This window comes from Rhinolophus sinicus, linkage group LG06, assembly GCF_036562045.2.
Source record: "Rhinolophus sinicus isolate RSC01 linkage group LG06, ASM3656204v1, whole genome shotgun sequence".
NCBI lineage: Eukaryota > Metazoa > Chordata > Mammalia > Chiroptera > Rhinolophidae > Rhinolophus > Rhinolophus sinicus.
This window is the reverse complement of record NC_133756.1, coordinates 4,563,078-4,590,337: the sequence shown is the minus strand read 5'-3', so window position 1 is coordinate 4,590,337 and position 27,260 is coordinate 4,563,078. Positions and strand designations below refer to the sequence as shown.

The following is a 27,260-nucleotide window of genomic DNA, read 5'->3' as shown; positions in this document are numbered from 1 at the left end:
TCCGGGTAATAACATGGAAGTACAAAGCAGTCATGTGACTTGCCCAAGGCTCTAAGACTAGTTGGCGGCAGAGCAAAAGAAAACAGAATCTTCTGAATTTGAGTGATTGTTCTTACACAGCATGGCTGCCCGGGGTAACCTACTTCATAGATACTTGCTATCTACTATTTGTTTCACTCCCTCTATTTGATAACGTTCTGATAGCATAGTACATCTAGACGTGCCGGAAGGGTCATTTTAAACAATGGAATCCAGTAGTTCTCAACTTTTCTCTGCTTCCGTTTTGTTCACATGACAACACGTTCCCAACAGAAACACTTCCTAAATGCAGTTCCTGGTAACTTAGGTGGAGAGAGGAGCAGAGTGTGGAGGGTGGAAGGAAGTGTATGTGTAGACAGAACCTCATCCTTGCAGAAACTGTCTTCCATCAACCCTGCGCCGCTGCCCTGCTCCCTCCCTCGGGTTAACAACTGCTAGTCTAGCCTGTCTGCTCCTCTTGTCCCTCGACAGGCTGGGAAATGGAGCACAAGGTGGATGGCTGACTTGCCCAGGCCCAGAACTCAATCCCTTCAACCAAACACAAGGCGAGGAGAGAACTCAACGTCTTCAAATATTTTCAAAGATGTCATCTCAGGTTGGGGACTTGGGGGTGGCTGTTTAATGACCTTCCTGGGATACTGGACGCACGGTTTCTCTTACCTCCCATCCTTCCATTTCCAGTCCTCTCTTCCCATAAATATCATAGATGGCCCTGGTCTGGGGGTCACTAAGCACTGCAAACGAAAGGTGAGACAGGTTTACAACATACAGAATTCACTCTCCGGTCCCGACAACGGTATCAGTCAGCAAACCCCCACCTCTTACTCTTCCCTGTCCCACCAGTCTCCCTAGAGATGCTTTTCTTTCCCTATGCGTCTTTCCCCCTCAACGCTTTTCAGAGCTAATCTAGGCCATGTTGAAAGGTGGCTCCAAAGGACGAACGCCAGATTTTCATATCCAAGCCACTCTTGTGAGTCACACCTTGTAGGAAGCTGCACTGACCCTCGTGTCACTCTAGAACAGTGGTTTTAAAAACAATTTCATACGTTTCCACCACAGTCTACAAAGTACCTTGGCTTGAAAGAGTTAATTCCGGTTTCTAAAGAAGCTTAATGTAAAATAGGGACAGGCTGATACTAGAAAAATCTGACTTATTATTTATTCTGTAGAGTTTCACTAACTCCTAGGACAGTCTATGCTGCGTGTGTGTGTGTGTGTCCTTTTTATTTGTAAATCATTTTAAAAGACACAAACACCTGTCACTGTGGTGTTGGCCACATCACCTGAGGTTCATCAGAAAAAGGTTTTTCAATAAGGCTGAGGGCTAATCAAAGGATACCTGAACCAAGCCGAAATGCCAGTAAAGCTAACAGTCATCATCTTCCTCCGTTACTCTGCCAATTTCTGTTCAAGACCTTTGAATCTTTTCTCCCCTGAGACTTTCCATATATTTTTAGGCCTAATTAAAAAATGATGTAACTGGTTCTATTCATATTCAAATCTAATGGGGAAGAAAGAAATGCTGACCACTGGAAAACATGGGCGCCAAACTTCTCGCGTTAATCTCTAGGATTTAACAAGGACTTGATTCACTCCTTTACTTTAGCCCCACGTTAGGCTAACGCTGGGGCCAGAACTGCTGCCGCAGCATTTTCACAAGCACTGGTAGGGTTTTCTTGTTGCTTCTTCCCAAATCCCAAAAATAATCTACACCAGGTATTTGCGTAATTTAGACAATAGTAAAATCAATGCGGCCATTTAGTCAACAGAAAACAATAAAAGGAACAGGCATTTGGTCAGAACCACCATATCAGTGGTCTGAATAGAGTGAAATTTGGTGGCGACACTAAGCCGACAGCTCACATATATAAGCCACAGCCTGAGTTTTATTGGTCATTAAAATCTAACATTTTGGTAAAACTGTGAAGTGGAATACAGTATATGCTTTTATGCCTACACCGAGAGGTCTTTATTTTGTAAAGAAACACATGATCTAATGTTTGGTCTAATTAAGGAGAGAATCACGAAATGGCTCTGGAATAAATAACTTATCTTACTCGGTATTATTCTAGGAGTGATTTAATATTTAAAAATTGTTCATTCTTAAAATTGTGGCAAACTCTAGGTAACATAAAACCGATCATTCTACCCATTTTTAAGTGTACAATTCGGTGGCATTAAGTCCATGCACAATGCTGTATACCCACCACCATCTCTCAAACAGAAACTGTAACTATTAATGACTTCAGTATTTTCTAAACAAATGTGTCACAAAATACTCTTTCTGAAATACATGAGATGGAGTTGTAAAAATCTGAATTACCTGATTCTATTTCCTGTTCGCCTTCTTAACACCATTTACTTTCTTTTGTTAGAAACTTTCTTTAACTGAATGCTACAGTAGAGCCAATAAAATCACTTTCAGATGAAAAAAATGCTCTTGTATTTCCTCACAAAGAAAGAGAACAAAGAAAGCCTGTCTGTAACGATCAGCCTTTTACCGCTAAGAGTTCCCTTTGGAAGAAAACTAGTCAATGATTTAAAACTTGAGTATTCCCCTGCAATTCAGACCCTGCTCTAACTTCACCTGTATCCTCATTTTCTACTTACTGGACACATATTGATTTCCAAAGCAAAATACTTCTCTTTCAAAGGACTCTGTCAGGAAAACGTACTAAACCAACTACCTCTTTTATACACCTCTAAGGACTCTCTTTTTCTATTCTCTACAAATCAAGTCTCTTAAAAATCAAATACCTGCTACCAGGGCATTTCTGTGAAGCCAAGCCCTCCACTGACCTTCATAAGCCTGGTGAACAAGGTTAAACAGTCGTTCCGCCTGTGATTTGAGCTCTGGGTCTCTGTGCTTGTCGGGATGGTAAAGCATACAAAGCCTCCGGTAGGCAGCTTTCAGCTCTTCAGAAGAGGCCTACAGAAAGAAAAATCCAATTAGAGAGCAATCAATGCTACTTAAATATTACCGTTTTCACAATCAGCCCTGAAATGGGAACCTGTCAGCCACTTTCCAACGTGTTTGCTCTCGACACACAGGACATAATGAAGTTATGCTTTATTACTGCAATAAGCCCTCTTTTTTCCCACAGTTAATAAAGTGATCAATTATGTACATCAATAGCAACTGTGTTTTGCTGGGGAACGCTGCTTTAGATGGAATGAAAGCTGTGTCTTTGTAGTGGTTCAATGGGGTCTGAGCTGAAACTGAAAACATCAGAGACCCGCTAACTCCTTAACCAAGTTGAAGTAAATCATGCCAAGGTCCTCTGCTCAGAAAGAAAACGCTACACACCAGTAGAAAGAAAGGCCATGCATTTAATCAGTGCTCTGTCAAAGGAAACTCAATGGATACGCACCCTTACAAATCAAAGACAAAGAAATAAAATTGTAAACCCAACACACCTCTAATTCAAACTCTCCTTCTGAAAGGCAGCACGCGAAGCAGACAAAAAGGCTTCACTACCCTATAGTTAAAACAGAAGCCTCCCCCGCCCCGGCCCCCAAAGGCCCCTACCCAACGCGTACAATCTCCAGTTCTCCTAACCAGTCACTTGGAGGGAAAAATACGAAGAGCACGGAGCACGACACAACAGGTACAATGGACGCTGCGCGTCACGGAAGGGGAGACTGATGGGAAAAGCCGGGACCACTTTGCCTGCCTCAGCAGTTAAGTTCTCAGAAAGACTTCCTCAGAGGCCAGGAACACTGGCCCGTCCCTCCAGCTGGCCCCTCGGGGCTGTTTTGGGGAAGATTATGTCTCATTGTCCTCAGGGACCTGTTTGGTCTACGAGGGGTGATGCCGAATGGGCAGTCCTATCCAGATGATTGGTCAAGTAAAAACCATTTTATTCTGGGAGGTCACCCACCATTCTGAAAACAAAGCACATTTCTGGGTCACTGACAACCTGCCCCAAGGGCCCGAAAAACCAGCCATCTGGGCAGAGGAACGGGAGCAGGGCCCAGTGAGGATGCTGAGGGCCGACAGTGCTCAGGGTCGGGTCCCGGAACACAGGTCCACAAGGAGGGCAGTCACAGCGACAGTCAGTCAAGGGATCAAGGTTATATGGGGAAACGTTAAACTATAGTTTTCTATCATTTCCACAATTTTCCAGTATCTTCCAATTCCAGGACTTGAGTGTTTTTCACCGATGGGAAAGGCAAAACTTGAGCAATAATTTTTGGCATGTCATTCAAATATTTTCTATTGGGAAATACTTGGAATAAGTTATTCAGATGTGAGAAAATCAGGAAATGTGTGCAGATTTACCAGCAGTTTTAAACAAGGAATTCTGAAGCAATACAGGGAAGGCAATGAATGTGACTGGAGAGCAGGCGGCCCGGGTGCCTCTGACTGGTTTCTTGGTCTGAGGAGTAGATGGTTGGGGGGACGACCACTACGAGCCTTCCTAACTTTACATGATTCTGTTGTTCGCAAGAGAAACAGCTGACCTGGGCCACTCAGCTGGTCCGTTAAGCCAGACATGGTGACCTTCGCTGTCTGTTTAGACAGAGGCTCATCTGTACATACTGGTGTTTGAAGCCAGCAGCTTCTTGAAGGTGTCCACTAACTATTTCCCTGGAAAAGGGTCAGGATCTTCTTGACTCAGTGTCCTTTTGCCTCCAAGAATGAGGTAGATGTCTGCCCTGGTCTAGCACCAGTCTTTCCTCCATCTTCTCTTCGGGAATTACACTGTTGGGTAATTTTTGGGTGATTGCCTTCCTCCTTTCTCTCCATCTGGTCACCTGAGTAATTTACTCTGTAGTAATACACCAACCTTCAAGTTCACTGGTTGAGAAGGCAAGCTTTGGAGTCAAACGGCCTGTGTTTGGAGACAGGAGAAAATGAGATAATCCCCATACAAGTGCTTAGCGATGCCTGCATGCAGTGGGACTCTAATCACTTTAGCTAGCATTCTCACCACAATTCAATTTTTTTAAATTAAATTTTATTTTTTATATGAGTTTCAGGTGTACAGAACAACATGATTAGGCATTTACACCCCTCCCCCATCTACTACCCCTCTGACATCGTACACACCGTTACAATACCCACAGTTCAAGTCCGATGCCCCTTCGGCAGCACGCTCACTGCGATGGGACCATTCAGGAAGGGTGCTGCCCGACCGCAAGGATAACAGCACGATTCCTTCATGAAGTCGCCCACGGTGGTGAAATGCACCGAGCTGCGTGCTCACATGTACCCTGTGCTGCATGGCTCTCCTATTTCAGGAAAACCACGAGACTCCACAGAGGCGACGGGCCTCAGCAGGTGCTTTCTCCTTTTCCTGCCGTAGGGTTCTTTCCCTGCCAGTGTCAAGTAGGCCAATGCATTTCTGGTCACACTTATCAACATACAACCTGTACCAAACCCTAATATGTTAAGCAAATAAATAATAGTTAACTAATGGCAAATATATACATCTTCTCCAGGTAGGTTTAGCTATGAGATGACATAACAGGGGCTTGTTCCTTCCTAAAGAGCCATTACAAATGATTTTCTTTCTGCAAAATTTAATGGTTCTTTCCAGCACCTCATAATAGTTCCAAGTGTAGGATTAGATAGATTTGATGAGCCTGGATTAGACTGATATTTCCTGGTTGTTAAAATTCAACTAAATGACAAGAAAGTAGAATCTCTAGTCTTTAATCACAGTAATAAATGGCTTAATGTGCTACCAATTAAGAACTAGAAACTAGAAGTTTCCTTTTTAATAAATACCACACCCACTTGAAGGTTAGATTGGGCCTTTCACCATAACTGAATAGCTAAGGTCACTAGTTCAGTATTTCCTAAATGATAAACTCCTTCATTATCATAAAAATACAGGTAACATTTCAAAATATATGGTATCATTAAAAGTGGTACCTAAGGTTACATACTGATTTCTAAAATTCCATACATAATAAAATTAAGAGATGTATTGCGCATGAAGTCTGAAAAGTTTCGTCCCCATCATCTGGTTATATTTTCACAAAAAAGTAAATACAAACTCAACCTTTACGGATCATAAATCCACATTGAAAAGGTCCTCTGTGACTTGACTGTAGAGTTTGGTGGTCTGTTCAAGTTGCTTGGTAAGATGCTATGCAATGTAAAAACGTAATTCCTGCAATAAGGTATGAGAAAGAAAGAAAATGCATACAAACTGGAAAGCAAAACTTTATTTGTAGATGTCACCTATGTAGAATATCATAAAGAATCTACAAAAAATCTACTAAGTGATTTTATCAAGGTCATGGGATACAGGGTCAACATGCAAACATCAATTTATTTCTACATACTAAAAACTGAAATTTAAAAAGACAATACCATTTATAGAGTATCATCAATAAACACAAGCTACTTAGAGATAAATTTAACAAGTATGTGGGAGACCTGTGTACTGTAAACTATGATACGCTGCTGACAGAAATGAAAGAAGACTGAAAAGAATGGAGAGATAAACCATCTTCATGCATCAGAAGATTCAATATTATTAAAATGTCAAATTTTCCCGAAGTGATCTATAGATTCAAGGCAATCCAATCAAAATCTCAGCAGGCTTTTTTTTTTTTTTTGGTAGAAATTAACAAGCCAATTCTAAAATTTGTGTGGAAAAAAACAAAGGATATGGAGCAAAAAGAAATTTTCCTTTCTGTTATTTTACTAGCCAAGTAACTTTGAAAAAGAACTGGAGGACTCAGAATACTAGACTTTAAGACTTATGTGGCCATAGTATTCAGACAGTGTGGTACTGGTGAAAGCACAGACATAATAAATCAATGGAACAGAAGCAAGTCCACAAACAGACCCCCTTCTATGCGGTCGGTCGATTTTTGACAAAGGTGTCATGGAAGTTCAATAGGGAAAAGATTGTCTTTTATTAAATGATGTTAGAAGTGATCTTCTTGACTCAGTGTCCTTTTGCCTCCAAGAATGAGGTAGATGTCTGCCCTGGTCTAGCACCAGTCTTTCCTCCATCTTCTCTTCGGGAATTACACTGTTGGGTAATTTTTGGGTGATTGCCTTCCTCCTTTCTCTCCATCTGGTCACCTGAGTAATTTACTCTGTAGTAATACACCAACCTTCAAGTTCACTGGTTGAGAAGGCAAGCTTTGGAGTCAAACGGCCTGTGTTTGGAGACCGGATCTGTCACTTCAAAGCTTTGTGGCTTTAGGCAAATGAGCCCTCTGACCCTCAGCTTTCTCATCTACAAAAGGGGACAGTAACAACTCCCAGGGATGGTGTGAGAATGAAATGAGATCGTGACTACAAAGTGCTTCATAAGGGACCCGACACTCAGCAAAAGCTTACAAACTGTAGCTCTTTTTCCTTTGTTTTCTTACCTTGAAGCAACAGTGGGCAGCAGTACTTCTCTCCCAGAGCAATTGCGAGGAGAAAATGAGATAATCCCCATACAAGTGCTTAGCGATGCCTGCATGCAGTGGGACTCTAATCACTTTAGCTAGCATTCTCACCACAATTCAATTTTTTTAAATTAAATTTTATTTTTTATATGAGTTTCAGGTGTACAGAACAACATGATTAGGCATTTACACCCCTCCCCCATCTACTACCCGTCTCTGACATCGTACACACCGTTACAATACCCACAGTTCAAGTCCGATGCCCCTTCGGCAGCACGCTCACTGCGATGGGACCATTCAGGGAGGGTGCTGCCCGAGTGCAAGGATAACAGCACGATTCCTTCATGAAGTCGCCCACGGTGGTGAAATGCACCGAGCTGCGTGCTCACATGTACCCTGTGCTGCATGGCTCTCCTATTTCAGGAAAACCACGAGACTCCACAGAGGCGACGGGCCTCAGCAGGTGCTTTCTCCTTTTCCTGCCGTAGGGTTCTTTCCCTGCCAGTGTCAAGTAGGCCAATGCATTTCTGGTCACACTTATCAACATACAACCTGTACCAAACCCTAATATGTTAAGCAAATAAATAATAGTTAACTAATGGCAAATATATACATCTTCTCCAGGTAGGTTTAGCTATGAGATGACATAACAGGGGCTTGTTCCTTCCTAAAGAGCCATTACAAATGATTTTCTTTCTGCAAAATTTAATGGTTCTTTCCAGCACCTCATAATAGTTCCAAGTGTAGGATTAGATAGATTTGATGAGCCTGGATTAGACTGATATTTCCTGGTTGTTAAAATTCAACTAAATGACAAGAAAGTAGAATCTCTAGTCTTTAATCACAGTAATAAATGGCTTAATGTGCTACCAATTAAGAACTAGAAACTAGAAGTTTCCTTTTTAATAAATACCACACCCACTTGAAGGTTAGATTGGGCCTTTCACCATAACTGAATAGCTAAGGTCACTAGTTCAGTATTTCCTAAATGATAAACTCCTTCATTATCATAAAAATACAGGTAACATTTCAAAACATATGGTATCATTAAAAGTGGTACCTAAGGTTACATACTGATTTCTAAAATTCCATACATAATAAAATTAAGAGATGTATTGCGCATGAAGTCTGAAAAGTTTCGTCCCCATCATCTGGTTATATTTTCACAAAAAAGTAAATACAAACTCAACCTTTACGGATCATAAATCCACATTGAAAAGGTCCTCTGTGACTTGACTGTAGAGTTTGGTGGTCTGTTCAAGTAGCTTGGTAAGATGCTATGCAATGTAAAAACGTAATTCCTGCAATAAGGTATGAGAAAGAAAGAAAATGCATACAAACTGGAAAGCAAAACTTTATTTGTAGATGTCACCTATGTAGAATATCATAAAGAATCTACAAAAAATCTACTAAGTGATTTTATCAAGGTCATGGGATACAGGGTCAACATGCAAACATCAATTTATTTCTACATACTAAAAACTGAAATTTAAAAAGACAATACCATTTATAGAGTATCATCAATAAACACAAGCTACTTAGAGATAAATTTAACAAGTATGTGGGAGACCTGTGTACTGTAAACTATGATACGCTGCTGACAGAAATGAAAGAAGACTGAAAAGAATGGAGAGATAAACCATCTTCATGCATCAGAAGATTCAATATTATTAAAATGTCAAATTTTCCCGAAGTGATCTATAGATTCAAGGCAATCCAATCAAAATCTCAGCAGGCTTTTTTTTTTTTTTTGGTAGAAATTAACAAGCCAATTCTAAAATTTGTGTGGAAAAAAAAAACAAAGGATATGGAGCAAAAAGAAATTTTCCTTTCTGTTATTTTACTAGCCAAGTAACTTTGAAAAAGAACTGGAGGACTCAGAATACTAGACTTTAAGACTTATGTGGCCATAGTATTCAGACAGTGTGGTACTGGTGAAAGCACAGACATAATAAATCAATGGAACAGAAGCAAGTCCACAAACAGACCCCCTTCTATGCGGTCGGTCGATTTTTGACAAAGGTGTCATGGAAGTTCAATAGGGAAAAGATTGTCTTTTTATTAAATGATGTTAGAAGTGAACATCCATACACACACAAAAAATGAGATTAGGGCAGCAGGATGGCTCAGGTGGTTAGAGCGCGAGCTCTCAACAACAAGGTTGCCGGTTCAATTCCCGCATGGGATGGTGGGCTGCACCCCCTGAAACTAAGATTGAAAACAGCAACTGGATTTGGAGCTGAGCTGCGCCCTTCACAACTAGATTGAAGGACAATGACTTGGAGCTGATGGGCCCTGGAGAAACACACCGTTCCCCAATATTACCCAATAAAATTTTTTAAAAATAGCAAGAAAATTTGACCCTTACCTTACATCATACACAAGGGAGAAATGAAGACTTTCCCAGATAACTAAAAGCTGAGGGAGTGTTACCACTAGATCTGACTTGCAAGGAATGCTCAAGGGAGTCCTGCAGGTTGAAATGAAAGGGCACAGACGGTGTAGCACTGCCCCCTCCTTATCTGCGGTTCCACAATCAGCATTCAGTTACCCGCAGTATGAAAATATTAAATGAAAAACTCCAGAAGTAAGTAATTCGTAAGGTTTAAATTGTGCTGTTCTGAGTAACGTGATGAAACCTCGAGCTTTCCCGCTCTGGCCTGCCAGGGCCGTGACTCGTCCCTTTGCCCGGTGTCTCCACACTCAGACGCTCCCTGCCCGTGAGCCAATGAGCAGTCACCTCGGTGAGCAGATCGATGTCGCAGTATCACAGTGCTTCCTTGTGTCCAACTCACCCTTACTTTACTTACTAATGGCCCCACGGTCAGCGATTCAAATATGACAGAGAGAAGCCTCGAAGTGCTTCCATTAATCAAAAAGGTAAAAGTTCTCAACTTAATAAGGAAAGAAAAAAGTCGTATGCTGAGGTTGCTAAGATCTGTGGTAAGAATGACTCTTGTGTGAAATTTTGGGGGAAAAAAGAAATTTATACTAATTTTGCTTTTTGTTTTTTTAATACATTTTATTGGAGAACAGTGTGTTTCTCCAGGGCCCATCAGCTCCTTGAACAACTTGTAGCTGTGGAGGGCGCAGCTCACTGGCCCATGTGGGAATCAAACCGGCAATCGTGTTGGTTAGAGCTCGCGCTCTAACCAACTGAGCCATCCGGCCACCCCACTAATTTTGCTTTTGTACCTTAAACTGCAAAAGTTACAGCCACAGTGCATGAGAAGTGCTTCGTTAAGATGGAAAAGGCATTACATTTGTGGGTGGAAGATGCGAATAGAAAACGTGCTCCGATTGATGGCAACACACTGCGCAGAAAAGAGCTTCTATGAAGACTTTAGCAAGGTGTCTCCGGAAACAAGTGACACCAAGCCATTTACTGCAAGTGAGGGACGGTTACACAGATTGAGGAATAGGTTTGAACCGAAAAATATAAAAATCACTGGAGACAGACCACATTCACATAACTTTTATTACAGTATATTGTTATAATTGTTCTAATTTATTATGCTATTGTTGTTAATCTCTGTCCCTAATTCATAAATTAATCTTTATCATAGGTATGTACCATGTTTCCCCGAAAATAACACCTAGCTGGACAATCAGCTCTAATGCATCTTTTGGATCAAAAATTAACATAAGGCCCGGTCTTATTTTACTATAAGAGCGGATCTTATATGAGATATGATATGATATGATATGATACACTATAATATAATACCCCCTTCTTATATTAATTATATAACCAAAAGTTATATTAATTTTTTTTGCAAAAAAAATGCATATTAGAGCTGATTGTGGCACTAGGTCTTTTTTCGGGAAATACGGGCACGATAAATAAAGCACATACAGGGTTCGGTACTATCTGCGGTTTCAGGCACCACTGGTAGTCTTGGAATGCAGCCCCCGTGGATAAGGGGAGTTGGGGGGACTACTGTAACTCAAAGCTGTAAGAAGAAATAAAAATCTCAGTAAGGTAAATACTTGGGCTTACAAGAGCTAGTATTATTGTAAAAACGGTTTGTAACACCACTTTCTGTTTTCTGCATGATTTAAGAGACTTAAATCATGCAGAAATATTAGTCTAAAAGCTGGTCTTATTGTAACTTTGGTCTGTAACTTCACATTTTGTTTTCTATATCATTTAAGAGACTGATGCATTATAAAAAACAAATATTAGATTATTGTTTGGACACAATGTATAAAGATGTGATGATTCCATGACATCAAAGGAAAGAGGTGAGACAGAACTGTAAAGGAAAGGAGTTTTTTTATGTTGCTGAAGTTAAGCTGGTATAAATTCAAATTAGAGTATTATAACTTTAGGATGTTGAATGTAATTTAAGATGTTAAATGTAACCACAAAGAAAACAGTTATAAAATACATGAAAGGAAATGAGAATGGAATTGAAATGTTTCACTACAAAAAAATCAGCTAAACAGAAAGGACAGTAATGTGGGAAATGAGGGACAAAAAAGCTATAAGGTACATAGCAAAGTGGCAGAAAAAAGGGTCTCTAATCAGTAATTACTTTAAATGTCAATGGATTAGATTCTCCATTCAAAAGGCAGATACTGGCAGGATTTTAAAAAATAACCTACTATATGCTATTTATGAGAGACCTGCTTTAGATCCAAAGATACAAATAATTTAAAAGTGAAAGGATGAAAAAAGACATTGCTTGCAAATAGTAACTAATGGCAGGATGGCTATACTAGTATCAGACCAAGTAGACATTAAATCAGAAAAGGTTACAAGACACAAAGGACATGATATATTAATAAAAGGTTCAATAGAGCAAGAAGATATGACAGTTATACACATTTACATACCTAATGACAGACCATCAAAATATATGAAGCAGAAATGGACAGAATTGAAGGGAGAAATTATATCACACTAATACTTGGAGACTTCAATGTCCCACTTTCAATGGACAGAACCAGACAGAAGGTAAGAAAGGAAACAGAACTTGAACACGATAAATCAACTAAATCTAACAGATACATATATATATATATACACACATATATACACAGAACACTCCACTCAACAACAACACACACACACACATTCTTCTCAAGGGCACATGGGACATTATATTAAGACCATATGTTAAGTCATAAATTAAGTCTTGGGGGCAGCCAGTTAGCTCAGTTGGTTAGAGCACAGTGCACTTAACAACAAGGTTGCTGGTTCGATCCCTGCATGGGCCACTGTGAACTGCACCCTCCACCACTAGATTGAAACAACTACTTGACTTGGAACTGATGGGTCCTGGAAAAACACTTAAAATTAATAAAAGTTTAAAAATTAATTAATTAATTAAGTCTCAACAGGTTTAAAAATAAAGAAATCATACACAGTATCTTCTCGAACTACATAATGGGATGAAGTTAGAAATCAGCAACAGAAGAAAAACTGAGAAATTCCCAAATCTGTGGAAACTGAATTATACGTTCTTAAACAACCAATGGATCAAAGAAGAAATTATAAGGACAATTAAGAAATACTTAGAGACAAATTAAAATAAACAAAACAGACCAAAGCTTACGGGATGCAGCGAAAGCACTGCTAAAGGCAACATTATAGCAGTAGATGTCTACAGTAAAAAACTCCAAGTATTGAGATCTTGAGAAAGATCTCAAATCAACAGCTTAACTTTACAACTTGATGAACTAGAAAAAAAGGAACAAATTAAACTCAGAGCTAGTAGGAGGAAATAATAAATATTAGAGCAGAGATAAATGAAATCGAGAATAGGAAAAGAGAGAAAATTAATGAAACCAAAAGTTGGCTCTTCAGATAGATCAACAAAAGTGACAAAACCTTAGCTAGACAGACTAAGGGAAGAAAGATTCAAATGTTTAAACTCAGAAATAAAAGTGAGATATCACTACAGACTCTACAGAAACAAAAAAGATTACATAAACAGTTTATAAATAAACTACTAGACTTATAACCAAACCCAGCATTCACCCCCACTCCTCAGATGCAAGTACTGTCAAATCTTTTAGCATTTTTTCCACATTTGTATTTCCAAACAATATGATTATACAGTCAGCTCAACATTTCCTTGGTTTTCACATCCATGGATTCAACCAACTGAGAATCAAAAAATATGACTATGTAAATACAGTCCAAAGCTGAACCAAACAGTATACTATGATTACCTTTCTTTGCTTGCACAACTTTTTATTTTTCCTGAAGCTAACAACTGCCTCATTTTCTTTTTCTTCTTCTTCTTTTCTTTGTTTTTTTAAGCCTCAGAATACAATTTTTCAGAAATCCTTTATGTCCACTACTCTTAACCATCACAGGCCTGCCTCATTTTCATTTGTTTTAGTTTCCTATATATCACAGGGCCTTCTTCAACTCCTCATAGTAAACTCCTCATAGTGAAGACTTCTAATATTCCTCTCAATACAAAAATATCAATCCCATGTTTTTTTTCCCAAGAGGCACTCCTCGCAGAGCTCTCCGCACTGCATCGGTCAGATGTTAGGCCCGCTGAACAAACTTCATCCTAGGATTTCCCATCTCTGTCTTCCAGCGTATCTCCTGGGCTGTCCCTTTTCTGTATCATATGCCTTTCTCTTTTTTGGTTTTCTTTATTTTGGTGGAGTTCAATCTCCAGTAGTCTCCTTTACAAAGGGTGGTTAGGAAGAAACATTTTTTGACACTGTGTATCTCTCAAAATGTTCTTATATCCTGGCTGTATACTTGATAAATAGTTGGCTGAGTATAGAATTCTAGCTTGGAAATAATTTTTCCTTTTCCTCAGGATTTTTACTGTATTGCTCCATTGTCTTCTAGTTTGTGGTACTACTGGTGACATATCTACTGTCATTCCGATTCCCAATCCTTTGTGACCTGTTTGGAAACTTTTAGGATTCCCTCTTTAAACTGTGATTTCCCTTAGCATGGGTCTTCTGCCTAATCCTCCGAGCTAGTTACTTGATTGGCTTTTTAAAAATAGTCTCATATCTTTTAATTCTTGACAAATTTTCTCATATTGTTTAATGTCTTCCCCTTTATTTTACTTTATTTAATGTCTTAAGAATTGATATGCTAATTTTTAAGTTGTACTTTTGTAGACATCCTCATCTTTATCTTCCATTCCTTCTATAGTTTTTTTTTAACTTATCTTTTAATTTCCAGGAGCTCCTTCTTTTTCTATTTCTTCTTAAAGCACAGCCTTGTTCTTATTTCTTACATGTCCTCTCTGAGGACCATCTAGTTTCAAACTCCCTGCACTGTCTGCTTTCTTCCAGTCTCCCTTTGCTGTCTGCATGGGCTCACAATTTCACGCCGGGGCCTTCCAACATGATGTTCTCTGGCAATCGATTTACACGGAACAGTAAGATACCACGGAGCTGTCTGCAAGCTCTGTATGTGTGAGCCGCCCCTCTCACCTGATGAGCTTCTCTGGGAAATGCCTGGAAGGGGACCTGGAAGTTTCCCGTGGTAGTGCATCCTCTTTGATGGATTAGTTCCTTCAGGGAAGAGCCCAGAGAATAAATGGAAGAAGGGGGAAGTATCTCCCTGCAGGGTGTGAACTCCCACATTTGCTCTGCTTTTTTTATTTTTGGGGGAGAGGTTCCACTCTCTCCCTCCACGTGTCTGTATCTGTGTCTAGGTTCTGAAGACTCGGGTTCACTTTCTCCAGGGAGTAAACCTCCTGCCTCCACAGGATGGGCGAGCTAATGCATCTCATGTCATCAGCACTGAGAACTATCATTAAAAAGGAAAAAAACCTTTGCCAATCTGGTAGACAAAAAAAGGGAACCATGTTTTTAACTTGCATCTGTTTGTCTCCTAGTGAGGGTAAACAATTTTCCATATATTGACTTGCATTTTAGATTTCTTCTTTTATGAAATAATCTATTTGTTTCCTTTGCATTGTTTTCCTATGAGGGCATTCATCTTTTTCTTTTTGATTTCCAAGAGTTCTTTGTCTGTATTACAAATATGAATCTTTTATCAAATAAATATATTGCTGGTTACTTTTGGGTCTTTTGTTTATGATTTTTATTTTTTTAAGTTTTAGGTTTTTTTTCCTTTAATAAACACAGAAGTTTCTCATTTTTACAAAATCAAAGCTATCAATTGTGTCTTTTCTGATTTCTGCTGTGGCATCATGCTTAGAAAAGTCTCCTGACTCCAATTTCATCATATTTGCTTCCCTTAAATAATTAAGCAATTGAAGAAGTCGCTCTATTTGCATTTATTTAAATTCTAGCGAAGGAGACCCTCTCCGGAATCAATGTGACAGCATATACTCGGAGTACACTGCCACTCTGCTTTCATTTTCCATGTTCACTTAACAAAGTCACCTGTGAAGAACATCAGTGTCTGACCACGACTGTATTGGGCAGGACAGGCTGGGTCAGTGGTCCTACGAACCCCTGCGGCCCCGAGACCCTTACAGGGGGTCCACAGGCCAAAACTACTTTCATAATAAAACAAAGCTGTTTTTTGCCTTTTCCTCATTTTCTCCTGAGTGTACAGTGGGCCACATGACGTGTGATGACAGCACTATTCCGATGGTTAATGGAATGCGTCCTTGTGTATTATGCTTTCCAGAAATTTCTAAGGTGGTAGTTTTAGGATATAAAAATGAGTTTTCAGAGATGAAATCAATTGGTGGTCAGTTCTTCGACTGTGTACCTACTACTTCTCTTTCTTCATATCTGCTCTGACATCTGTATAAAATAGATATAACATCTAAACATGTAACTTCATGATTTCCCAATACGTGGCTATTTTGGACTCCTGAAGCCTTCCCTGTGCTTACACTGAAATACAAGTACATTCTGTATCTTGTTTTACAACATTTTATCAGTTACCCAGTTTTAATTTCTAATGATATTTGTTGGCTATAACCCATGTAAACAAAAGCTCTTTGGGGTCCTCAATAATTTAAAACGGTAAAGGAGTCCTGACATCAAAAAGTCCGAGAATTGCTAGGTTAGAGAATCCTGGGGTAGGAGGTAATCCAAAAATTCTGAAGGTTCATTTCTCCCTCACTTTACACGTTCACCTCATGTCAGCAGGTAGTTAGCACGGCAATGACCTCAGGCTCCAGGCTGACAGAGCAGCCACCCTTTGGAACCACCGTCAGTCACCGAGGCAGAGGGAAGAGCATGACATCCTTGGGCTCACACTGGCATTTAAATGCCTCAGCCTGAGCATGACACACAGCACTTCCAGTCGTCACTGGCCGGAACTAGTCACGGGGCCTCACTCAGCCACGAGGGGACCAGGAATTGCATTCCACCACGTGTGGGCAAGCGAAGAACGAATGCTCGCTATACTACGCTTGAGCACAGCGATGCTTTTTAGCTCAACATTTTGAAGCCCCAACAGAGCACGCACAGAACGACTTAATGACACCTCAGACTTTCACTCACTTCAGGAACAGTAAAGCCACCAGGAAGCTACCATTTCGAGTTCAGACTTCCAGGCTTACCTTCCGGGGGTGCCAACAACATGGATACAAGGAGACACTTTGTTAGTGTTGCTCAAGCAGGAGTTCGCCATCATCAGAAGTGTCTGGACGCTGATGGGAACCACTTTGAGCACCTCTTGTCATTGCAGAAGTCAAACGTGACTTGTATTCATCGTTTGCTATCTGTATATATTGAGTAGTACAATTTTAATACAGTTTCCCTTTCTTACAATGTGTATACGTTTTTTTGGCACGCTCTGTATATTGCTGTATTTCAGAAACGAAGTCTCCACAAACTATATTCTATTGGATTTTGGGACGTTTGCCTAATTACCACAATTGAAGATTCATTACTGTCCATATGTTCAATGACAATCTGATCGAAATAAACTGTTATCAGCTAATAAAAACCTATACTTTTTTATGATACTTGGTACTTGTACTAAAATTTAAAAGGAAAAACAGATTTCAGAGCTAATTAACACTGAGCCAGCGTGGGTGCTTTGTGCTGAGTAAGAGCTGTTTCATGAAGAGAAAGGGTATTCAAGATGATTTGGTGTCACCGAGTAGATAGTGATAATACTAAGAGACGAAGCCACTCACTTATCAGGCACTAAAACGCAACCATTGAACTAGACGTGGAAAAACGTCCTACTTGGTTTTGTGAAGGTTCCCACTACCGTCTGAAGCTCCGCACAATGAAACTGTACCCCGCACAGCGCCGCCATCTTCTGATGGCGTTTTCTCTGCTCAGCACAGCCTTCTACCCTTTCCGGTGACATGCTGCCCATCTTTGGCGGGTCTGAAAATAAGTTCCTGTACGTGGGGTTCATCGGCCAACTGTAACAGGCCCCAACAATGTACGTAGGGTACGGTGCAGCCGGGACTAGCTCATTCTGCCTGACCCGTCTTTGCAAGGAGTATCTCAACAGAATGTCTATCGTAAAAATTCAGCTCTAACAAAAGAAAGAAACTGTAAAACAATAAATCGAATCCACCTGAAACTCACTGACTTTTACAAATATCACTGGTGCTAGAATAAAAGATGATTAAACAAGTAACGTTTTCCCCCTGCCATAAAGAATCACGAGAGGAAGGTGATCAATACCTGGGAGACAAAGGACAGACCCAGCAGGAGAAGCCACCTTTTGTCTCCCAGCACCGAGTCCCCACAGGCCTAGGCTGCCTTGCCACAAGCGGAAGCCGTGGGTTTGAATTTGCTCTCTTCCTCTGGTGTCTGACTTTAAACCATTTTCAAATGGGAACATTTAGATTTTTCCAAACTGATAGTTGATAAACTCCTTCCAACACATTTCTCCAGGATGATTCGTTGCCAGAATTGCAACACGAGTATAGCGTCACCACCTCTCACTTCAACTCAGTGCCTGTGCGGAATGCCACCCTGCTCTAACCCTTACAGGAGGCACAAAAGAAAGAGAATTAGTCCCTGCCCTCAGGAGATTATAAATGAGGTGCACGGGTTTCCCCTAAAAACCTACCCACACGGATTTAACTAAACAATACAAAAGAGCAATGCGGAAATAACTTCGGGGCAGTCAGAATGCAACAGAGGGCGCAGAGTGTAAACGGGGATGCAAAAGGTCGATTTTGATTTGCGAAGGTGTCCAAGACAGGCTGCGCCATCTCAGGGGAAAAGGACACCCTCAGGAGAGGAGTGTTCAGCAGGCAGGAAGTAGGCAAGAAATTCATCTGGCCATCCATCCACCGGCTCATTCATTCAGCACACATCTGGTAAGTAGCACACGGTGTGAGGGATGGAGAGCAGCCCCGCCGTGATCTCTGACCACACAGCGCTTCCTTTGCAGGAGAAGAAGGCAGAGCATCACCACAAAGTAGGCAGGAAGTATATAAAACATCTCATTTATAGGGACTTTAAAAAAGGAGCTGAGAGTTTGACCCTTACCCAGTGAACGGCAGGCACGCACAAAAGGTTTCTGGGTAGGGAAATAACTAGGGAAAGAATGGGATCAGTACGGTTTGCTAACAGTGATTTGGTGCAGCTTGACTAAAACTGACAAAACCCAAAACGAAAGAGACCTGAAGAGGACGAGAGCGGAAGTGCAGGGTTGGGATTCCGTGGGCCCGGGCAGCAGCCTGGAAGCTGAGAAGGAAATGAAGGGATCAGAGAACTGGAGTGAGAGGATTTGTGGACAGGGTGATGGTCCAAGGGACAATCCAAAGGGGCTCAATACTATATGGAGGAGAAAACCCAGAGAGCATTCCAGTTTGGGGCGGAGGCAAGGGTGAGGGAGAAACGGAGGCAGTGGGCTTTGGGAGAAGCTGAGTTTGAGCACCCAAAGATAATGCCCACAGGCAGACAGAGATGCAGGCCGAGGGAACCACGCTGCTGCGGGTCAGGGCGGGGGGGGGTGGGGGGGGCAAGGGGGAGGACTCAGAATGAGCACCTGGCAGGGAGAAAAAGGAGAACCAAGAGAATGGCAGGGGATTTCAAGGGTCTCAGTGGTGTCACAAATACATTTGTACAGATTTACAGCTAACAAAATACTGCCACTGACGTTTCCTCATCTAATACTTTAATACTCACAAAACGTCTTCAGGTTGGTATTAGGACCCCCATTTTGCAGATAAAAACAGTGAGGACAAAAAGATGCAATGACTTGTCTAAGATGGAGGAGTTTAGCTGAGTATGAACCCCTGACCCAAATGCTGGCGAAATTCAGAACTGGTGTAGCTTGGCTCAGTGAACTTTGGCTCATAAAACGGGTACCTTTGCAAAGTGAAAGGCAAACTACAGAGAGAGACCAGATATTTACATCTGTCAGACAAAGGACTCATCCAAATTATGTGAAAGAACTCCAAGAAATCAATATGAGCATTCCTTATTAACTTTTATGCTCACGACGCTAATAAAAATATACTGGCATTTACTTTCCATAATATGTCCATTACTATGCTAAGCACCTATATGCATTCTTGCTTAATTCTCCTAACAGCCCTATGGCAATAAAATTATTGTCTGGATTTTATGGATAAAGAAACGGGCCCAGAGAGGTTACGTAACTTGCCCCAGATCAGGCTGCTAGAAAGTCAAACTTCAAACAAGCTTTCAAGGGCTTTGCTCTTTAAGCGTTGACCCCTTTCAAGCCCCATCACCACCTTTGGCCTTTCCAAGTAATCACCAACAAATGCTCCCAGGAGCCTCACGTCCGGTGCTGGGCAAGTGCTTTCAGCGGCCCTTCTCTAACGCTCCTGAGCAACACCACACCCCTCCTGACTCCAGGGTCAAGGGCACACCCTACATGTCCTACGGTTTTGGAAGCTGGACTCCTAGCACCATTTTAAGACTCTTCACTTTGGAAAGGTTGGCCTGAGAGAGAAACAACCACATCATGAATAAGTCAGAAAAGCAAAACAGGAGGATGTTGACTGAACATTCCAAGTTTCTACAACTAAATGTTATTCAAAGGAATAACCTTTGAATCTTAAGTGAGTTCTCAGAAGGAAAAAAACTTACAAAATCTACAGAGCCCATTACCCCCAAGATGAAATATAGGTTCAGAAAGTAGTAGCCAATCAGTCACAACAGAACGCTAAACACTAAAAAGGAAAAAAGCAGGGCCCACGTGGGGCAGGGGGCAGAGGACCCCTGCCCTCTAGTGCCCATGTCTGTTGACCACAGCGTGCGAGCACCGACGGGCCCACGCAAGGAATTCTGATTCCAGCTCAGAGGTCATTCCAAGGGCTTAGGAAATATTTTCCTACCATAGTACAATTTTGTTTTCATTTCTCTTCCTAGTAATGTCCATATGTTTATTTGGTGCCCTTGAGACACAACTGTTTAAAAAAAAAAAGCCAGCATCTTAGAGAAAGGAGCTCAAGTTCCTTTGTGGGTCAAAACTAATGGTTTGGATCCTATCTACACATTAACTGTTTGGCTTATTTTTCCCTAAAAGCCTGACCTTATACTTTCTCTCGTCCATGTCCATCTGTCATATCCCGCCCACTTGTGCAGACTTCTGTGGCTGATGTCTGTTGGCATTTTATGACTGAGGAATGTTCTGGCTCCTGCAAGCCAGGAAGGGAACACTGTGCACCGATGGCCCACCGTCCGAGAGCCAGGCAGGACCCAGCCATCAGGCCATCCTCTCGGACGAGGTTCCACTACAAGCTGCGAGCTGCTTCGGGGGAGTGAGGGCCTGTATGATGCATGGGCCGCAATATTCCCAATGGTCTTTTCATTTTGGGGGGTGCCCCCTTTCCAACATTAATGCTATTTTATTTATTCATCTCTGTTAGTTGTCTTAAATCCTTTTTTGAACAAGGTAGAATACGTAAAATTAAAATGAAAGTTTAGTAAAAAACTAAACACTAACATTCCACAGCCGCGCAAAACATGCCGCTTGTATGTGCCCATTATTTTCTTCTCCATTGTTTTATTACTGAACTCACAGCACATATAAAAGCTTTCAATTGAATTCGCTCTAAGAAAGCAAAAAAAAGGAGGTATTTTGGTAGATAATGCAGAACTAGAGCATTAAAATTTCAAGAAGCAATTGTTTGAAATGCCCAAAGCAGAAAGGTAATAACTAGCTTATGGTTCATTAACGAAAAACGCATTTTTTTTAACCTCACGTGTGTGCTGATCCCATGATGAGAGGACACTGGAACTGGCTGGGCATCCGAACAGCTCCCTCCCTACCCAGAGGCAAGACCACCGGAAGCCTCTCTGGACCTGGCCTGGGCACCCTGCCCCCACCGGCAGTGCCGCTGTGTCCTCACTGACTGGCAGAACCGTTGCCTCTGATCAGCCCTCCCCTCCCTGCCTGGCCCCTTCAAAGCTCACAGCTCAGAAGTACATCTTCGGGTCCCACTAACTATATCTTTGGGTCCCACTCTGCCTTTACCACAAACGCTTTCTGGACTATTCCACGCACCTTACGCCCACACTTACCCCAAATTCTGGGAACCCCTCCCCTGCCCTCCAAGTCAAACTCATGACTTTGCAGGAAGCTGAGTGCAGGCAGATATTGTCTTTTGAAGAGAATAAACTTGGTATTTCGAACAGAAAGAGCAAAGCAAAGCTTTGGGGCTTTCTTACCTAATGCTAGCCGTAAGTTCTGGCACTATGTTTTTCATTAGCACAGCAGAAGGATAGGAAATTTAGCCAGGATGAAGCATACGAATACTTTCTATGTGCATGCATGTCTTTTTAAAATAAGCAATACCTCATGCTTATCAAAATTCAAGAAATAACAATAAATATTAACTGAATATCTACTTAGGCCACACATTTTATATACGCCCTCACTACACTGGAATACTCCAACATACAAATCCTGGCTCTCAGAAAGTGCTTAATACATGATTTATTACCTGTCACCTACATTTCCACAAAGAAAACACAGCAAGACGAAAGGTTAAACCACCAGCCTAGAGGCACAAGCTCCCAGGAGAGTAGAACCAGATTCGCATACAGGACTCTGGCTGCAGTCAGCCCTCCACTGCTTCCTCCTGTGCTCTCAGTAACTCCACGAAATACTGTGCAGGCAATTAAACAGAGACCTTGAAGTGACTCGCTCAAGGTCACGCAAGTCAGTGTGGGCTGAGACTCCCGCTCCTAATGAGCACACGCCTGAGCCTTTGTTCACAGGACACTTTAGGAATGGGGCCATCTGGGTAAGTTAGGTTTTTGGACCCAAAGGCTTAACACTACTTACGCAGTGCTCACAGTTTAAGCAGGGCCACTGTCGTAAATGCCAAGCCTTGAAAATAATGCTGTAGATGGGAACTCACTGAAGGAATGACCTTCCCAGACTCATCTGAACGAGCTCTAGATGGACTGGGTGTGCACCTGGCTTAGCTGACCCCTTGGTACTCAATTTCTACAGATGGCCAACCCATCCTCACTGGGGGGCGTTGGGTGACTTTGTTCCCCAGGTCAGTGCTCATGGTGAGTCACCCTGTCCTCCCATCTGCAGTCCAAACTTGCATGTTTAGCCCCACTCTGTGGTATGACCTACTGCCAGAAAAACCCAGACAACCAAAAATTATGGAAAGAACAAGGTGCCTTATACCAGGGAAGGAACGAGAATGCAGGGACTTTGGGGAAACTTCTTACTGGTAGGCGATGGTTCTATTTTCATAACTGCTATGGGAGGAAGAAGATCCCAGAACACTAACCTCCATTCACGTATTGCAAGAAATAGACCTTTTTAGCTTAATTTTTTTACTTAACAACCGTGTTTTATTTTTCAAGTGTGTAAAATTTGAAAATGACATTGGCTCCTTTAAGGCTAAATCGACCGGGACCAGAGATCTTAAAGCTGGTTTATAAACACTGCGGAATGATACGTGGAAAAATGAAACTCTTTCAAAGGTAATTCAACAACGATAGGGTAGGAATTAGCGTCGATTACTTAGGAATACGTCAGGTTTAACACACGCCAATTAAAATGTCTATAACATGTATAAAGATCAAGAAAATCTCACTCAGATTAACTGTTCAGGAATCCTTTCTCCAAATACATTTTGGAAAATCACCTCAGAAGTCTCAGATCAGTTAGATTTTAGGCACCTGATGATACATCTGACTACACTGAGCCACAGGTGCCAATCAGATTTCCGTGTGTCCAGGTAATGATAAATCACTCCTTCCCCTCAGTGTGTGGCAGGCAGACAAGGGCTCGACTCTGGAAACAGGAAATCCAGAACACTAGAGAGAGGACCATTAAAGATCAGATAAGTCTTGTTCATAGGAGAATTTGGTGGTCCAGCTGCCTGCTTTTCTCTCTGGAATACATGTTGAGGGCTATTTTAAAGTTTAAGACCTGGGAAGGGAGATGCTGAAGCTGATTTTTGACATTTCTAATTACTCCAATTGCTGCAACTATGTATTATGCTTGCAATTTTTAGATTTTTAAATAGAATTTCCTGGCTGTGCTTCCATTTGCAATTCCTAGGGGCTTCCATTTGCAATTCCTAGGGGAAAGTCTCTGAACTTCCCAAACACCGAGAGTTTTGAAGATATTCTTTTGAAGGTAGTCCAAAATACTGGTGGGAAGAGCATCTCACCTCCCACGGTTATATTTGAATGGCTTCAAGCTGTAGAACCGACAGCAAACACATAAGCAGGTGTTATTACCTTCTTCCAACCACACATGTAAGAATTAAGATTACTTCTACTTTTTCTCGAACTCTCCAACTAATTCATGTTGTTTTAACTCAGGCCGATTTCTGATTTCACAACAAATCCCATTAAATATCAAGTCCAGAGAGCACCTTCTGAACTGTTTTTATAGAATCCGCAGAGATAAAAATATGCACAGCACATCTTTTATAGCAAGTTTGTTGACACAGGCAACACAGGTAAACAAGAGGGCATGTTTCATAGGGATTCCACCTATAGCTATAAACATAGGAAGTGTCTGTACTCATTGGGAGAACTAAAATGCTTGTTAAAGAAATATTTTTTTTTTGGTTCCCACCCATCAGTCCAATAACAATGACAGGCCCTCAGATTCCAGCCGTTTCAAGGTACACTTTTGACAAGTGTTTACCTAGGACTCTGGCCCAGCCTTTAATTATAGGCTTATTTGCAGTTGCTTTAGATTCACTGACGCTAGTAAACGGGTCAGTTGTCTGCTCTATTACTGATAACCCAGACTGACTACATATGAGTGATAAGAACGGCTGATTTCAGAAAAGCTGGCTTCATTTACTGCTTCGCTTCTAAGAACTGGAGAAAACTTAGAGAATAACTAGCCAGACCGCTTCATTCGAAGGGAAAGAAACTAAAAACCAAAGTGACTAACCCAAAGCCTACTGATGATTAGTTACAAGAACCTCCAGCTGCCCTCCGCTAGCCTAACATGATTTGCAATTCCCAAAAATATTTCATCGGACGTTTTCATAGTAAATAGCAGCCAACAGACTTGAGGGGTTCTTACGTGGGGTGCCCAAGAACACAGTCCCAGAACCAGCAGCTCTGTAGTCTGAGTACTGGTACACTAGGGTGACAGCAAAACAAAGAGGTGCACAGAGGTCAAGAGCAGAGGCCCCCCCGAGTCAGGCTGCCCGAGGCTGAATTCAGGCTCCTGCGCTGTTTAGTGGTGTGACGTTGGGCAATTTCCTTAATCTATGCCTGTTTCCTCAGCTATAAATCAAGAATTCCCATAACGCCTACCTTAAGGGTTGGTGTGAGAATTTGAGATACATTAACATGCATTCCTTCAGCATGTCCGCCTTGCACAAAGCAAGCACTCAAGGAGGTCGGCTGTCATTAACATCATGCAAATCAGCATTGACCACAGTACTTGACCAGCGTTGCCTAGGATAGCCAGGCTTGACTAGTTCTGATCACTGGAAAACCTGAGACATGGCATTAGGGGTGCCCTGGCAGGGGTGGGCAGACCGCATCCAGCAGCTTGGAGACAAACGATCCACCTTCTGATCTGACCTTGGAAACCTCCCTGACCTTCACATTGATCTCCACTGGCCGAGTCAAGAAGGAGACTAACGGGGCCCCTACTAAGTTTGAGACTCTCTCTTATTTCTTTTATTCGGAGAAGAATCAGGGTCTAATAAGCACTTGGTATGTGGAACAGGGCGCGCACGCCGAGGCCGTGCTTGGGGCACCACTTCTTTCCAGGTTTTAGAGCCTCTTCCTAACCTGCAGCCTCCGAATTGAGGCTGAATGTCTGGGAAGCTCTTCCTCCAACTTCTGGGCAGCCGTTCGGGGGAAAGGAGGGCACAACATACGTGCCTCGGAGCCTGCACTCGCTACAGAGGCCGGACGTCCCCAGGGAAGACTCAGAGACCCGGGGGACCCCTGGGGAGGTCCCCTGCTGGCTTTGACCTTGCCTAAAAAAAGGTGGTGTCTCACGGCGCCGGGGGGGCAATGACACACCTGCTCAGCCAGGGCAGTGTGTGAGCCGACTGTGGCCCAGGTGCCGAGGGCTGGGGACCCCACGCCATCTCCCCCACGGGAACCCTGTTCCCGCCTGGGGGTGCGGGGGGCTCTGGCCCTGTCTGCACACAGCGCATGCGGCGCGCTGGCCGCCGAGAGCAGGGGCGGAGGGCGGCCGGGGCACCCCCGGCGGAGGGGTCTGGGCGGTAGGGGCCGCCCGGTCGGCCGGCGGTCGCGCACGTCAGGCGGGGTCACGCGGCCTCCCCGCCGGCCCCGGCCGCCCGTGGCGGGAAAGGGACAGTCGCCGCTAGCCCGGCCCTCCCGCATGACCGGGCCCGGCCGCAGCCCCGACGGCGTCCCGCCGCAGGCCTCACCTCCCTGCGCACGTTCAACAACGAGTAATAGTCTTCATTGTCCAGCTCCTCCTCGCTCAAGGCCGTCGCCATCTTCGCAACCTTTCACCCCGCCGAGCCCGTAAGACCGTGCTCAAGAGGGACCGGCGATCCTCAGCGCGGACAGCGCGGGCCGGCTCGGCTGCGCCACAGCGGCCCCTGGCGGTGCGGAGTCGCGCCGCAGCCGCCCGCGCCCCGCAGCAGCGCGCCTGCGCCCTGCGCCCCCGCGCGGCCGAGGGCGGGATGCGGCGCCCCGGGCCTCTCCACGTGCTGCCCGCCTACCTAAAGCCCAGCCCGGCCAGCCCAGGACTGTGCCGGGACTGGAAAAAAAGCCTTTGCAATCATTCCGGGGGTCGTCACCCTCTGGGGGACTCGGAGACAGGCCTGTGCAACAGCTCCCTGTCTCCCCTGCCGGCCCCCAGTGCAAAGTGTACCCCACCCCCAAAGAGCCCCACCGGGGCCGCACCGGGCAGTGCACCCGGGTGGGAGGCTCCTCAGGGAGGCCTCTGGCTGACTCGTTTGTTGCACAGGAAACCTGTAGGATGGGATTTGTCGTCCCCGCCATTGTTCTTCGCCTTTTCTCTTGATCACCCAGAACCCTGATCAGAGGACAGGCCTCACTTATTTTCGTTTTCTATTATTGCCCTATATTTAGGAGCACCCAGCCCTTTTTTCCTGCTGCTTAAATGACAAGGCAATATCCATTTGGTTCCTAATAGAATTGTCTCGGGCAGGCGTGTGTACCTACGGTTCCTGTCCCAGAGCGGTTCTCTTGTACATTTCTACCTTATAATTTAGTGGTAGAGTCTAATTGATTTCAACGTGGTGCCTGCTGTTTGGTGCATTATTAAAGATGTCTCGGTTACAGTCATCTAAATAATTTAAATGTCTTCAAAATGATGCAGTTCTCAAGACACGATGGACAGCAGGGGTCCCGTGTCCTTGCCACCTGTTTGGTTCACGCTGACCTGTACCCCTTCTCCATGCTTTCTGAGGGCCGTTTGTTCTTCCTTAACTAGCCATCAGTTTAAAGCCATCCCGATGCCCTTCCTAAACAGGTCTCCTGGGACGCCCCAAGGGGAGCCCCAAACACCTGTCTGTAGATGTGAGAAGTTGATTTCT

General features: G+C 43.0%; 1 protein-coding gene and 1 non-coding gene across 3 annotated transcripts in view; both read right to left on the bottom strand.

Annotated features, from left to right (window-relative positions):
- The window catches only part of DNAJC11 (DnaJ heat shock protein family (Hsp40) member C11), a 61,901-nt gene extending 35,623 nt beyond the window's left edge, over positions 1-26,278 (bottom strand). The window contains exons 1-3 of one of the 2 annotated variants that reach the window (XM_074334151.1): positions 26,121-26,278; positions 2,839-2,968; positions 700-773 (exon numbers count right to left, since the gene is read on the bottom strand). In XM_074334151.1, coding sequence (XP_074190252.1) covers positions 700-773; positions 2,839-2,968; positions 26,121-26,192 — 276 coding nt within the window. In that variant the 5' untranslated portion in view covers positions 26,193-26,278. The remainder of the gene's footprint in view (positions 1-699; positions 774-2,838; positions 2,969-26,120) is intronic. The other variant, XM_074334152.1, reaches the window with a different exon arrangement.
- On the bottom strand, positions 13,671-13,731 carry LOC141572589 (small nucleolar RNA SNORD75). Its single transcript, XR_012497912.1, has one exon. It is a non-coding gene; the product is annotated as a small nucleolar RNA SNORD75 (small nucleolar RNA).
- Positions 26,279-27,260: the final 982 nt, after the last annotated feature.